The 14,326-nt window shown below is 47.5% G+C and overlaps 2 protein-coding genes across 5 annotated transcripts in view; both read left to right on the forward strand.

The window, feature by feature from the left end:
• Positions 1–7,466, forward strand: part of LOC115165370 (1-phosphatidylinositol 4,5-bisphosphate phosphodiesterase eta-2-like) — a 72,493-nt gene extending 65,027 nt beyond the window's left edge. Inside the window, exons 21-24 of one of the 4 annotated variants that reach the window (XR_003870138.1) lie at positions 457–841; positions 3,180–3,208; positions 3,682–3,761; positions 7,383–7,450. Coding sequence is in view for 3 of the 4 variants with exons in the window: in XM_029718451.1 (XP_029574311.1) it covers positions 457–841; positions 3,185–3,198 (399 nt within the window). In the remaining variant the exon portion in view is untranslated. Of the gene's footprint in view, positions 1–456; positions 842–3,179; positions 3,209–3,681; positions 3,762–7,382 lie in introns of those variants that run through there. The other 3 variants (XM_029718451.1, XM_029718453.1, XM_029718452.1) reach the window with 3 other exon arrangements.
• LOC115166461 (1-phosphatidylinositol 4,5-bisphosphate phosphodiesterase eta-2-like) lies at positions 4,002–11,211 on the forward strand. Its single transcript, XM_029720360.1, has 2 exons — positions 4,002–4,011; positions 7,383–11,211. Exons 1-2 carry the CDS (start codon positions 4,002–4,004, stop codon positions 9,239–9,241), a joined length of 1,869 nt encoding a protein of 622 aa, XP_029576220.1. The 3' UTR covers positions 9,242–11,211.
• The last annotated feature ends 3,115 nt before the right edge of the window (positions 11,212–14,326 follow it).

Here is a 14,326-nt window from a genome sequence, read left to right on the forward strand (position 1 = left end):
TCACTCTGTACACGGTGACCTCCCCCCCTCACTCTGTACACGGTGACCTCCCCCCCTCACTCTGTACACGGTGACCTCCCCCCCTCACTCTGTACACGGTGACCTCCCCCCCTCACTCTGTACACGGTGACCTCCCCCCCTCACTCTGTACACGGTGACCTCCCCCCCTCACTCTGTACACGGTGACCTCCCCCCCTCACTCTGTACACGGTGACCTCCCCCCCTCACTCTGTACACGGTGACCTCCCCCCCCCTCACTCTGTACACGGTGACCTCCCCCCCCTCACTCTGTACACGGTGACCTCCCCCCCCCTACACTCTGTACACGGTGACCTCCCCCCCCCCTACACTCTGTACACGGTGACCTCCCCCCCCGTATGTCAGTACTGTATGTTCAGTTAAATGCTTATCGTGAACCAGTTCATGATGTTAGTTTGTCTCATCTCTTGTTCTCAGGGCAAGGTGACCAGCGGCATCAAAGGGCTGTTTCACAGAAACCCAAAGCAGGCTTCTCTCGACAGCCATGCTGCTGCACAGCTTAGCCATAAGCACACGTTCGGCGCCCACCTGCTGCGCCGCACGGCCAGCGCGCCCACCAAGGTCCTGCCCAAGGTCAAGAAGGGTTTCCCCGAGATCGCCATCAACACCAAAGACTACCGCTCAGAAGGCACCAGCGAGGACCGGGAGTTAGAGGACAGCCACCTCATTGCTTCCTCCCAGCCCCCGCTGCTCCACCAGGGCACCTGGGATACCATGGGCGCCGTTGCCCCCGCCGCATCATGCCAAGGCACCAACAGGCACCACGGCACCAACGAGGCTTTCCACCCCGACGAGGGCAAAGGTAAGGGCTCACCTCTCTTCCTCCGATATTCTGTGAGCGAGCCCCTAAAGCAGGTCAATCGGCTGCACTGCCATGACTCCCTGAATGACAAACATGGAGTGTTTGCCCGTGTGGCCCTCAACAGCAGTGGCAGGATGGGGGTGTCCTCCAACTGCATGATCTGTGTAATTAGCTCCAAGGAAAGCCCAGAGGAGATGGAGTTCAAGGATGAGGAGAATTGGGGAGAGAGGACCAAGGCGTGGACAGAGATGCCTGAGAGAGCCTTCCGCTGTCCCATTCCCTTCAGGCAGGTTCAACCCGAGCCAATGCCCTGGTCGCAGCCCAGCCTGATAAGTCCCTGGCCCAGTCCAAGCCTACAGTGGAGGCCCTGCCCCTGTTCCAGCCCCAGGCGTTCTTCCGACCTATCTCCTTTCCCAGGTCTTGGGCCAGAGCCCATCAAACTCTGGACACCTGTCCCACTGAGGCGCACCCTGACCCCGCTGAGAGGAAGGCCTGCTCCTGCATCATGCCCCACCGGCGCTTCCCCTCCCCTCCTATCTCCTATCTCCCCGCTTGCGACGCTCACCCCCGACTGCCGGAGCAGCGCCCCGCTGCCCAACTACGGCAGTGCTTGCGGTCCGGCCCCTGGCACTACCATCAGCAACTACCAACTACCCTGGCACTACCATCAACTACCATCAGAGCTTGTTGCTCTGTGACAGTCGCAGCAGCTGTGAGAGCCTGGGGAGCCTCGAGCTGGCCCCTATGCTGCCTCCGCGAGGGGTCCTTGACAGCGGCAGGCGTGCCGTGGGCACCCTGCAGCTTGAGATGAACCTCCTCTTTGCTCAGAAGATGGACGAGCTGCGCAGTAATTCCCCTATGTTCTTTGCCAGTAAGGTGGAGCTGCAATTGCATTGTCCACAGTAGTACCCATAGAGGTGTCTTAGAAGCACCCATAGCAGTCCCTTACAGCTGCCATAGAGAGCCCATTGTGCAGTGCTGATCCCCTAGTTGTAAGCCATGTGCTGTGGGCAGTCCCCCCAGAGGACCCATCCTTCAGAGAGCCGATGTCTATGGGTTTATACTGTAGTCTTGACACCCAGGTCCCCTCACTAATCAAAATCAGCCTTTGTCTAGACCTCCGGTTCTTCCACCAATCAAAAGGAACCTTTAGTGTTCTAGACCCCTGGTTCCCTCACCACTCAGTCACCCTTTTGTCTAGACCAACTCTGGACCTCAGTTCCACAGCCTTTCCTCTCCATTGTTCCCCTCTAACCAAGGTGTGAACAGGGCTGATTTAGACCTGGGACACAGGCTGGATGCAATTATTTGTCAGGTAGAACAGAAAACCAGCAGGCTCCAGACCTCGTAGAGTCAGAGTTAAAGAACGCTGATCCCCTCACCAATCAAATTATACTTTAGCTCATTAGCACATAAATTCCCACTAAATAACCATCGTTACTAGAATTGATAAGCTCAACGGTACTAAAAGGCAGTGCATAATTGTAATAATGTGTAGCAAACTAGTAATGAGTTGTAAGAAAAATATTTCATCACTCTGTGCCCAACAGATAAAAGTACAGCAAGTAAAAAAAATGACAACAAATAATGCGAAATTCACTATTCTATGGAATGTAAACCAACTTGTTTGACTGCAGAAAGGCCCCATATCACTCTAGAACTCAACCCCTTGGTAACAATGAACATAAAACATCTCCCCCAAAAGTGAAAGAGCCAAACCATCATATGACTTGACCCGGGGGAGCCCTCCACCCCTCCTTGTCCAAACCATGATGAACACAAGCTGTCCTCTCACCCAGACTTAGTATCTCCCACTCAGTGCATTACATCAAAGGAAATCACAAGTTGGATCATTTTTGGGGGGGAGGTTGTTTCTTCCTTTGGGTCTCAGATTTATGGCGACGTTACAATGAAGGATGTTCACCATACATTTAGCACAATGTATTTCTATTCTATTACTCGTCAGAGAATATTTCTCAACTTTTCTCTTCAATCTTTAAACTCAGCTTCAGCTGCTACCCTTTCACTGAACACAGAGGCTCTCTTGTGTTACTGTCTGTAATTAGTTTGTGGTAAGTTGTACTGTCTTTTCACAGCACAGTATATTTCAGTGGACTATCTGTTGTAGACATGGTTTTTAAATAGTTTAGAAACGTGATATTGTGAAGTTGATCGTTTTGCCCTTATAATTGAGTAGTATTCTGATACTTTATCAATTTTCTCAAATTACTCTACGCACTCTTGCTTCAGCGCTCTCCTCTGCACTGTTCTCTCTCGTTCATCCAGTTGTGCTAACCTCCTTTGTTCTGTCCCTCTTGCACGCTCTCTCTGTTCCTAGTGCAGAATTGAGGGGATGACAAAAGCCAGGTAACGAGAACCCTTGAATGTCTGCACCCTCACCCACTGTTTTCTGCTCATTCACTTGTGCCTTGACTGTCTTCATAATCCCTCCTTCACTCCCTTCCCCCAGTCTCTGTAAGCACCGTGCACGCAGACTGTATCAGCGACTACTGTACCAGACATTCTCCAATAGGAAACACTTGTTTTTGATTTCCGTTGCAAAACAGTTTTGCCTACGTTATGCACTAATGAATACGACCCAGGTAGTCAGAGTCACAGATGGGGTTTAACAACACACTTTGTTGTCAACACACTTTGCACTGTGTTAGGGGCCAGCATGTCGAGGTTGAGCTAGGGACACAGATTTCACGAGAAGGATTTGGGAGTATTTGACTGTGTTTTGGGGCACATGGAGTCTCACTTGTGTGAATCATCATTACGCTCATAACTACACTGCTGGTAATTCCCATTCCATTGTTAACATACTGTTATGTTTTCAGGTCAGAACCTTCCTGGTCATCAGTGTATGCACGCAATTCATCAGAATGAATATTGGTCATTTAGGCATCTATCCATCAAGGTCCCATTTTAATGCTCTATTCAGTCTTTATAGTTTAAACGTTACAGATTCCCTGATTTTTAGAAATGTAAAGGTCATTTCAGATTTTACCGTGAATGCGGTCTCCGCTAAAGAGAGAACACATTGCCTTTTTTTTTCAATCATGCTGTAAATCTGAACTTGCAGGATGCTGATTGAACCCATAAGCATATGTTGAATTGCAGTTATGTTTAGTGTGAAACATCATATTCTTGTACAGTCATGGCCAAAGGTTTTGAGAATGACACAAATATTAATTTCCACAAAGTTTGCTGCTTCAGTGTCTTTAGATATTTTTGTCAGATGTTACTATGGAATACTGAAGTATAATTACAAGCATTTCATAAGTGTCAAATGCTTTTTTTGACAATTACATGAAGTTGATGCAAAGAGTCAATATTTGCAGTGTTGAACCTTCTTTTTCAAGACCTCTGCAATCTGCCCTGGCATTCTGTCAATTAACTTCTGGGCCACATCCTGACTGATGGCAGCCCATTCTTGCATAATCAATGCTTGGAGTTTGTCAGAATTTGTGGGTTTTTGTTTGTCCACCCGCCTCTTGAGGATTGACCACAAGTTCTCAATGGGATTAAGGTCTGGGGAGTTTCCTGGCCATGGACCCAAAATATCGATGTTTTGTTCCCCAAGCCACTTAGTTATCACTTTTGCCTTATGGCAAGGTGCTCCATCATGCTGGAAAAGGCATTGTTCGTCACCAAACTGTTCCTGGATGGTTGGGAGAAGTTGATCTCGGAGGATGTGTTGACAAAAAGTCAAATGTCTCTCATTCTCTTTAGCCTTCCCTGTGGCTCAGTTGGTAGAGCATGGTGTGTGCAACGCCAGGGTTGTGGGTTCAATTCCCACGGGGGGCCAGTACAAAAAAAAGAAAAATGCATGAAATTGAAATGTATGTATTCACTACTGTAAGTCGCTCTGGATAAGAGCGTCTGCTAAATGACTAAAATGTAAAAAATGTACCATTCTCTATACATGGCTGTGTTCTTAGGCAAAATTGAGCCCACTCCCTTGGCTGAGAAGCAACCCCACACATGAATGGTCTCAGGATGCTTTACTGTTGGCATGACACAGGACTGATGGTTGCGCTCACCTTATCTTCTCCGGACAAGCTTTTTTCCAGATGCCCCAAACAATCGGAAAGGGGATTCATCAGAGAAAATGACTTTACCCCAGTCCTCAGCAGTCCAATCCCTGTACCTTTTGCAGAATATCCGTCTGTCTCTGATGTTTTTCCTGGAGAGAAGTGGTATTTTTTTGCTGCCCTTCGTGACACCAGGCCATCCTCCAAAAGTCTTCGCCTCACTGTGCGTGCAGATGCACTCACACCTGCCTGCTGCCATTCCTGAGCAAGCTCCGTGCTGGTGTTGCTCCGATCCCACAGCTGAATCAACTTTAGGAGACAGTCCTGGCGCTTGCTGGACTTTCTTGGGCGCCCTGAAGCCTTCTTCACAACATTTGAACCTCTCTCCATGAAGATCTTGATGATCCGATAAATGGTAGATTTAGGTGCAATCTTACTGGCAGCAATATCCTTGCCTGTGAAGCCCTTTTTGTTTAACTTCTTTGGGATAGGGGGCAGTATTTTCACGGCCGGATAAAAAACATACCCGATTTAATCTGGTTACTACTCCTGCCCAGAAACTAGAAAATGCATGTAATTAGTAGATTTGGATAGAAAACACTCTAAAGTTTCTAAAACTGTTTGAATGGTGTCTGTGAGTATAACAGAACTCATATGGCAGGCCAAAACCTGAGAAGATTCCATACAGGAAGTGCCCTGTCTGACAATTTGTTGTCCTTCTGTTGCATCTCTATCGACATTACAGCATCTGTGCTGTAACGTGACACTTTCTAAGGCTTCCATTGGCTCTCTAAAGCCGCCAGAAAGTGGAATGGGGTGTCTGCTGTCTCTGGGCAAAGTATAGGAGCAGAGTTTGTAAGTGGTCAGCCTGGGGACAGTGAGACTGGAGATGCGCGGTCACGAGAACTCGCCATGTTTTTCTTTCAGTCTTTGAATGAATACAACGTTGCCCGGTTGGAATATTATCGCTATTTTACGAGAAAAATAGCATAAAAAATGATTTTAAACAGCGTTTGACATGCTTCTAAGTACGGTAATGGAATATTTTGAATTTTTTGGTCACGATATGGGCTCGCGCGTTACCCTTCGGATAGTGACCTGAACGCACGAACAAAACGGAGGTATTTGGATATAACTATGGATTATTTGGAACCAAACCAACATTTGTTATTGAAGAAGAAGTCCTGGGAGTGCATTCTGACAAAGAACAGCAAAGGTAATCCAATTTTTCTAATAGTAATTCTGAGTGTAGGTGACCCCGAAGTTGGCGGATGTCAAAATAGCTAGCCGGGAAGGCCGAGCTATGTACTCAGATTATTCCAAAATGTGCTTTCGCCGAAAAGCTATTTTAAAATCTGACATAGCGATTGCATAAAGGAGTTCTGTATCTATAATTCTTAAAATAATTGTTATGTATTTTGTCAACGTTTATCATGAGTAATTTAGTAAATTCACCGGAAGTTTTCGGTGGGTATGCTAGTTCTGAACATCACACGCTAATGTAAAAAGCTGTTTTTTGATATAAATATGAACTTGATTGAACAAAACATGCATGTATTGTATAACATAATGTCCTAGGAGTGTCATCTGGTGAAGATCATCAAAGGTTAGTCCTGCATTTAGCTGTGGTTTGGGTTTTTGTGACATATATGCTTGCTTGGAAAATGGCTGTGTGATTATTTGTGCCTATGTACTCTCCTAACATAATCTAATGTTTTGCTTTCGCTGTAAAGCCTTTTTGAAATCGGACAATGTGGTTGGATTAACGAGTCTTATCTTTAAAATTGTGTAAAATAGTTGATTGTTTGAGAGAATTTAATTGTGGTACTTTAGTTGGTTTTGTATTACGCGCCGTGCGATGCCATTGGCTGTTGGCTAGGGGTTCCGCAGGCGGAACAGGGTTCCGCAGGCGGAACAGGGTTCCGCTAGCGGAACGTCTGTCCTCAACAGGTTAAAGCAATGATGACGGCACGTGTTTCCTTGCAAGTAACCATGATTGACAGAGGAGGAACAATGATTCCAAGCACCACCCTCCTTTTTGAAGCTTCCAGTCTGTTATTCGAACTCAATCAGCATGACAGTGTGATCTCCAGCCCTGCCCTCGTCAACACTCACACCTGTGTTAACGAGAGAATCACTGACATGATGTCAGCTGGTCCTTTTGTGGCAGGGCTGAAATGCAGTGGAAATGTTTTTGGGGATTCAGTTCATTTGCATGGCAAAGAGGGACTTTGCAATTAATTGCAATTCATCTGATCACTCTTCATAGCATTCTGGAGTATATGCAAATTGTCATAATACAAACTCAGGCAGCAGACTTTGAAAATTAATATTTGTGTCATTCTCAAAGCTTTTGGCCACGACTGTATATGCTGTATGCATCATAAGACCCACATAATGATACTATACGAACAGTATGCTACTTGTAGTAATAATTTTGACTGTTGATAATGAATGTAGTCCTGTGCTTACAGATCTTGTGTTTCTCTTCTCCCCTCCCCCAGACCATTACACAGTGCAGAGACCAGCTCCCCCTATTCGACTGCTCGCACCAATCTCTGATGAACTGGGGGACCGCCATCTCACTCACTCCTCTTCCACTCCAGCAGACCACTCATCCACCCGTCACTCCCCACGTCCACCGCTCCCTATATCCACAGCAATCACCATCTTCACCTCATCCCCGGCTTCTAAGAGTGAGGCGGACAGTCCTGTCAACGGTAAGGGGGAGGAGGGTCCCGTCAACGGTAAGGGGGAGGAGGGTCCCGTCAACGGTAAGGGGGAGGAGGGTCCCGTCAACGGTAAGGGGGAGGAGGGTCCCGTCAACGGTAGGGGGGAGGAGGGTCCCGTCAACGGTAGGGGGGAGGAGGGTCCCGTCAACGGTAGGGGGGACAACAAGAGACCACCTGCCCTTCACAGTACTACCTCGGCCCCTTTGACACATGACCCCAAAGACCTGAAACCCTCACAGTACAGCAGAGACCCCCGGGTCGATGATGGCACCTCGTCACTCATGGAGCAATCTCCAAGCCGAGCGGAAGCACCGTATACTCAGTCAGGCCACACAAAGGACGATGCCGAGCTTAAGACTGAGCCAACTGCAGAGTCCCCTGTTGCTCTCGCCTACCCCTCTGTAGACGCCAGCCCTCTGAAAGTCCAGGCCCTGAGAGCTCTGTTTGGCAGCAGCCCGTTGAACACGCCTGTCAGAAGGACCAAAATCGAGGACCACGTGCAGGCGGTGGCTGGGGAGCAGCAGCAGTCATCAGCCATGCCAGAGGTGTGCACCGACGCCACCCTGAACGACCGGCTGTGGAGCAAGCTGGAGCCCAAGCCAGGCAGCCACAGAGACAGCGTGTCCTCATCCTCCAGCATATCGTCCAACGACACCGTCATTGACCTGTCCCTGCCCAATCTGGCCAGGAAGAGCCTCACCTGTCTGAGCAACGGAACCTCCCCGGGCGACAACATCTTCCCGGACCCACCCTCCTGGGTCAACCGGCCACGCTCTGCCATAGCCTCCTTCGAGACGCTGCAGGTCAGCAAGTCCAACCCCAACCTCCTGCAGGGCCACCTGGGGGAACCAGAAGACGAACTGCAGCCCAGACCCCTTGGCGCCCCCAGGGAGCCTCCAGTGGACTCACCCAGCAGAATAACCCAGAGGAGGCACACCTGGAGCCGCCTCTACATGGAAGGGCTGAAGCATTCCTCCCCTCCAGCCAAGAAGCCCTCTGCTGCAGCAGCCCTTGCTGCTGCCGCCACCAGCCCCCTGGATACCGTGGCCTCTATGTCTAAGAGCCTGGGGGACTTGACGTCGGATGACATTGCCTGCAACTTTGACAGCAAGTACCGCAGCATCACCCGCAGCTTCATCATTAGGCCTTCCCGGAACGACCTGAGGCAGGGTTACCATAACCATAATCCCCAGAGGCCCCGGCTGCCCAGCTACTTAACTGAGCAGCTGAGGAGGCTGACCGACGTGGAGCCCCTGACTGCTCACGACTTCGCCCCCCAGGTACCCCTGGAGGAGCCTCAGGAGGAGCCCCTGCTACGGAGGACGTCGTCCCGGAGCCAGAGTAGGGTGCGCTACATCGCCAACAGGGCCAAGCAGGCCCAAGAGAGGCAGAGGCTGCAGGGTCTCAACCAGTCCCACCCTGCTACTGGCGCTGCTAATGCTAGCATTAGCGGTGGCGGTAGCCCCATGGAGGAGCGGGGGAACCCGGAGGGGGCGTGCTGCGTAGCCCGGAGCCCCTGCACAAGCCTGGACCTGCTGAGCCAGCTCAGCCCCCCAGGGCCCCCCAACAGACAGTCCCAGACCTCCCTGAACTCTGACAACAACGAGGTCTTTTTCATGCTCAAGCTCTGAGAATCAGACTCATTTTGGAACTGAGCGTGAGAGAGACACTGAAGCATAACTCATTTAAAATTCCATCCAGCTTTCTAGGAAGGTAAATTGTAATTTTTAAAGAAATGACATTCTGTATATCTTGATAGGATGTGTTTTTAAATGTATTTAATCAAGCAGAATAATACTACTTCCAGACAGTCACAAGCACAGTTTTACTCTGATCAATGTGTTCGCTGCTCAGTAACTCACATCAACTATGAACACCTATACACAGCAAATGCCTAGCTGGTCACAAAGGATAGACTAGTCATTTTTACTACAATGGTCACAACAAACACCAAGTAATTGCTCAGAAATAATAGAAACAGCAATGAGTTGTCTAATGAAAGCAACCTTTACCAATGCACTCATTTGTTTGCACCAAATGAGGAATGTTGGAATGTGATTGAAAAAGCAATGCCTGCCTGACTGTCTAGGTAAACCGTGACTTCCATGTTTGTATATGCCTGACTGTCTAGGTAAACTGTGACGTCCATGTTTCTATATGCCTGACTGTCTAGGTTCACAGTGACGTCCATGTTTGTATATGCCTGACTGTCTAGGTACACAGTGACGTCCATGTTTGTATATGCCTGACTGTCTAGGTACACAGTGACGTCCATGTTTGTATATGCCTGACTGTCTAGGTACACAGTGACTTCCAAGTTTTTATATGCCTGACTGTCTAGGTTCAAAGACTTGTTATGTTTTGAGTATTCATTGTGAGTTGAGCTGATCCTAAAGTAGCAATAGACAACCATTAGTGGAGTTTTACTATTCTAAAACCCTTTTTAAACTTCAAATTTTAACGATATGTATATACTGTACTTTTAAAATGTGTAGAGATGTTCTGTTTTTGTTTTTTTACATATTTATTGAGCCAGTAGTTCTGAAAGTAGCGCTCATGAGACAAAACTTGTCCCCGAAAATTGTGTATTACGACACGTGCAGATATGTGCATCACGTCTTAGCTCTCTCTCTGCTGTGTGTGCATCTTGCTAGCTGTTACTCAAATGGCGAGGGGCTGAAGCTCATTGGCTTGAACTTGAATTGCTAGGGGGCTGACCCATGTGGGGAAAAATGTAGGGAAAATGGCACCGCACACCTTCCAGCTTTCAAACTAGAGATTTCGTGGCAAATTTGAGGTTAGACAGTAATTATTCTCATAGATCATGCATGTATGATTTACACGTTGACACATCCAGCCCAAAGTGTGAGGTTTATAAAATACATACTAGTCGCCAAAGTTCTTGAGCATGTCTTTTAAGATTGAATAATACTGTGTTAACTCATTATATATCACCAGTAGCCCAAACATGTGCTAGCAACATTTTTAAACAACTTAAACAAGTGTAATATATTGCAGATTATGGATTTTTTTTTTTAAAGATTGTTGTTTAGTCAATGTGGAGTCTTTACTGAAAAGAATAAGAGAAAATGGCAACAATTATTTTTTTTCCGCTAAAAAGTCTTAAATCCAACTTTAACTTTTTTTGTGAGTACAGTGAAGTGTGATTTGAGTGAGCTGCCAGCGATTTGGAGAACTGTTATTTTATTCTAGACAACACAGTGGGAGTGTTGTTTTTACCATCAAGACTCTACTCCCGCTACCTGTTTTTTATTTGACTGCATGCTTTTTAAACACTTATGTACGTCTCTCTTATTTTATTATACAAAAAACGTTTTTTATATGGGAACTGATCTGTCGACGACTTCTTGTCTTGCTCAGTGTTCAGGCTGTTGAATGATGATTGGTTACACTGTCTTTGTAGATACTCAACCAGATAGCATTGATCCCATTTCCAAGCATGTTTATTTGTTCTGTACTGTTTGCACTGCCATGCCAGTTCTCTGCAAAACTTTAGGAACAATATTGAAGTAAAAACCAGATGTAATTATGAACTGAATAAAGCTCCTGTATATTAAACAAGCTTATTTTGTTAATTCAACGTCGCACTTTTGTCTCAGTGTTTGGACCGGAGATTTATATTCCAACAAAATGGGCAGCCAGTTGAACTTATCCCTACAAAAGTTGACATGGTTGCACCATGTAGGCTAGTGGTTAGAGCATTGGGCCAAATCAAATTTTATTTGTCTCGTGCCGAATACAACAGGTGTAGACCTTTACAGTGAAATGCTTACTTAAAACACAAGCCCTTAACCAACAATGCTTTAAGAGTAAGAAAAAAATAAAAGTAACAAATGATTAAAGAGCAGCAGTAAATAACAATATCGGGGCTATATTTCCTCGGGGTACCGGCACAGAGTCGATGTGCGGGGTCACCGGTGTCGTTGCTGGATCGAATCCCTGAGCTGACAATATAAAAATCTGTTCTGCCCCTGAGCAAGGCAGTTAACCCACTGTTCCCTGGGCTCCGAAGACGTGGATGCCGGTTATGGCAGCCCCCCACCCCCGCACCTCTCTGAAATGCGGAAGATGCATTTCAGTTGAATACCTTCAGTTGGACAACTGACTAGGTATCCCCCTTTCCCCATGTAAAAGCGCTCGGTTTTGGCAATGCGGCTTCGCTAGCTGCCATAATAATGGACTGACTGCTTGGCTGGAATGTTTTGACCAACCATCAACTCTCCCAACCTCATTATGAACTGCCTGCCTGGACTGTGTTGACCAACCATCACCTCTCCCAACCTCATTATGAACTGCCTGCCTGGACTGTGTTGACCAACCATCACCTCTCCCAACCTCATTATGAACTGCCTGCCTGGACTGTGTTGACCAACCATCACCTCTCCCAACCTCATTGGCGTAGTTCATCACACTCCCTGATGGCGAGAAATGTTCCAGAACAATGACTCGGTCCACAATACATGCCATATATATACATACATACATACATACACACACACACACACACACACACACACGGGCAAAAAAGTATTTAGTCAGCCACCAATTGTGCAAGTTCTCCCACTTAAAAAGATGAGAGGCCTGTAATTTTCATCATAGGTACACGTCAACTATGACAGACAAAATGAGAAAAAAAAATCCAGAAAATCACATTGTAGGATTTTTTATGAATTTATTTGCAAATTATGGTGGAAAATAAGTATTTGGTCACCTACAAACAAGCAAGATTTCTGGCTCTCACAGGCCTGTAACTTCTTCTTTAAGAGGCTCCTCTGTCCTCCATTCGTTACTTGTATTAATGGCACCTGTTTGAACTTGTTATCAGTATAAAAGACACCTGTCCACAACCTCAAACAGTCACACTCCAAACTCCACTATGGCCAAGACCAAAGAGCTGTCAAAGGACACCAGAAACAAAATTGTAGACCTGCACCAGGCTAGGAAGACTGAATCTGCAATAGGTAAGCAGCTTGGTTTGAAGAAATCAACTGTGGGAGCAATTATTAGGAAATGGAAGACATACAAGACCACTGATAATCTCCCTCGATCTGGGGCTCCACGCAAGATCTCACCCCGTGGGGTCAAAATGATCACAAGAACGGTGAGCAAAAATCCCAGAAGCACACGGGGGGACCTAGTAAATGACCTGCAGTGAGCTGGGACCAAAGTAACAAAGCCTACCATCAGTAACACACTACGCCGCCAGGGACTCAAATCCTGCAGTGCCAGACGTGTCCCCCTGCTTAAGCCAGTACATGTCCAGGCCCGTCTGAAGTTTGCTAGAGAGCATTTGGATGATCCAGAAGAGGATTGGGAGAATGTCATATGGTCAGATGAAACCAAAATAGAACCTTTTGGTAAAAACTCAACTCGTCGTGTTTGGAGGACAAAGAATGCTGAGTTGCATCCAAAGAACACCATACCTACTGTGAAGCATGGGGGTGGAAACATCATGCTTTGGGGCTGTTTTTCTGCAAAGGGACCAGGACGACTGATCCGTGTAAAGGAAAGAATGAATGGGGCCATGTATCGTGAGATTTTGAGTGAAAACTTCCTTCCATCAGCAAGGGCATTGAAGATAAAACGTGGCTGGGTCTTTCAGCATGACAATGATCCCAAAAACACCGCCTGGGCAACGGAGTGGTTTCGTAAGAAGCATTTCAAGGTCCTGGAGTGGCCTAACCAGTCTCCAGATCTCAACCCCATAGAAAATCTTTGGAGGGAGTTGAAAGTCTGTGTTGCCCAGCGACAGCCCCAAAACATCACTGCTCTAGAGGAGATCTGCATGGAGGAATGGGCCAAAATACCAGCAACAGTCTGTGAAAACCTTGTGAAGACTTAAAGAAAACGTTTGACCAGTGTCATTGCCAACAAAGGGTATATAACAAAGTATTGAGAAACTTTTGTTATTGACCAAATACTTATAGTTAAGTAATGTGGCAAGAAGGTTTGCTGTGTCTGTCAGCGTAGTGTCCAGAGCATGGAGGCGCTACCAGGAGACAGGCCAGTACATCAGGAGATGTGGAGGAGGCCGTAGGAGGGCAACAACCCAGCAGCAGGACCGCTACCTCCGCCTTTGTGCAAGGAGGAGCAGGAGAAGCACTGCCAGAGCCCTGCAAAATGACCTCCAGCAGGCCACAAATGTGCATGTGTCTGCTCAAATGGTCAGAAACAGACTCCATGAGGGTGGTATGAGGGCCCGATGTCCACAGGTGGGGGTTGTGCTTACAGCCCAACACCGTGCAGGACGTTTGGCATTTGCCAGAGAACACCAAGATTGGCAAATTCGCCACTGGCGCCCTGTGCTCTTCGCAGATGAAAGCAGGTTCACACTGAGCACGTGACAGACGTGACAGAGTCTGGAGACGCCGTGGAGAACGTTCTGCTGCCTGCAACATCCTCCAGCATGACCGGTTTGGCGGTGGGTCAGTCATGGTGTGGGGTGACATTTCTTTGGGGGGCCGCACAGCCCTCCATGTGCTCGCCAGAGGAATCCTGACTGCCATTAGGTACCGAGATGAGATCCTCAGACCCCTTGTGAGACCATATGCTGGTGTGGTTGGCCCTGGGTTCCTCCTAATGCAAGACAATGCTAGACCTCATGTGGCTGGAGTGTGTCAGCAGTTCCTGCAAGAGGAAGGCATTGATGCTATGGACTGGCCCGCCCGTTCCCCAGACCTGAATCCAATTGAGCA

This window comes from Salmo trutta, chromosome 28 (assembly GCF_901001165.1).
Source record: "Salmo trutta chromosome 28, fSalTru1.1, whole genome shotgun sequence".
NCBI lineage: Eukaryota > Metazoa > Chordata > Actinopteri > Salmoniformes > Salmonidae > Salmo > Salmo trutta.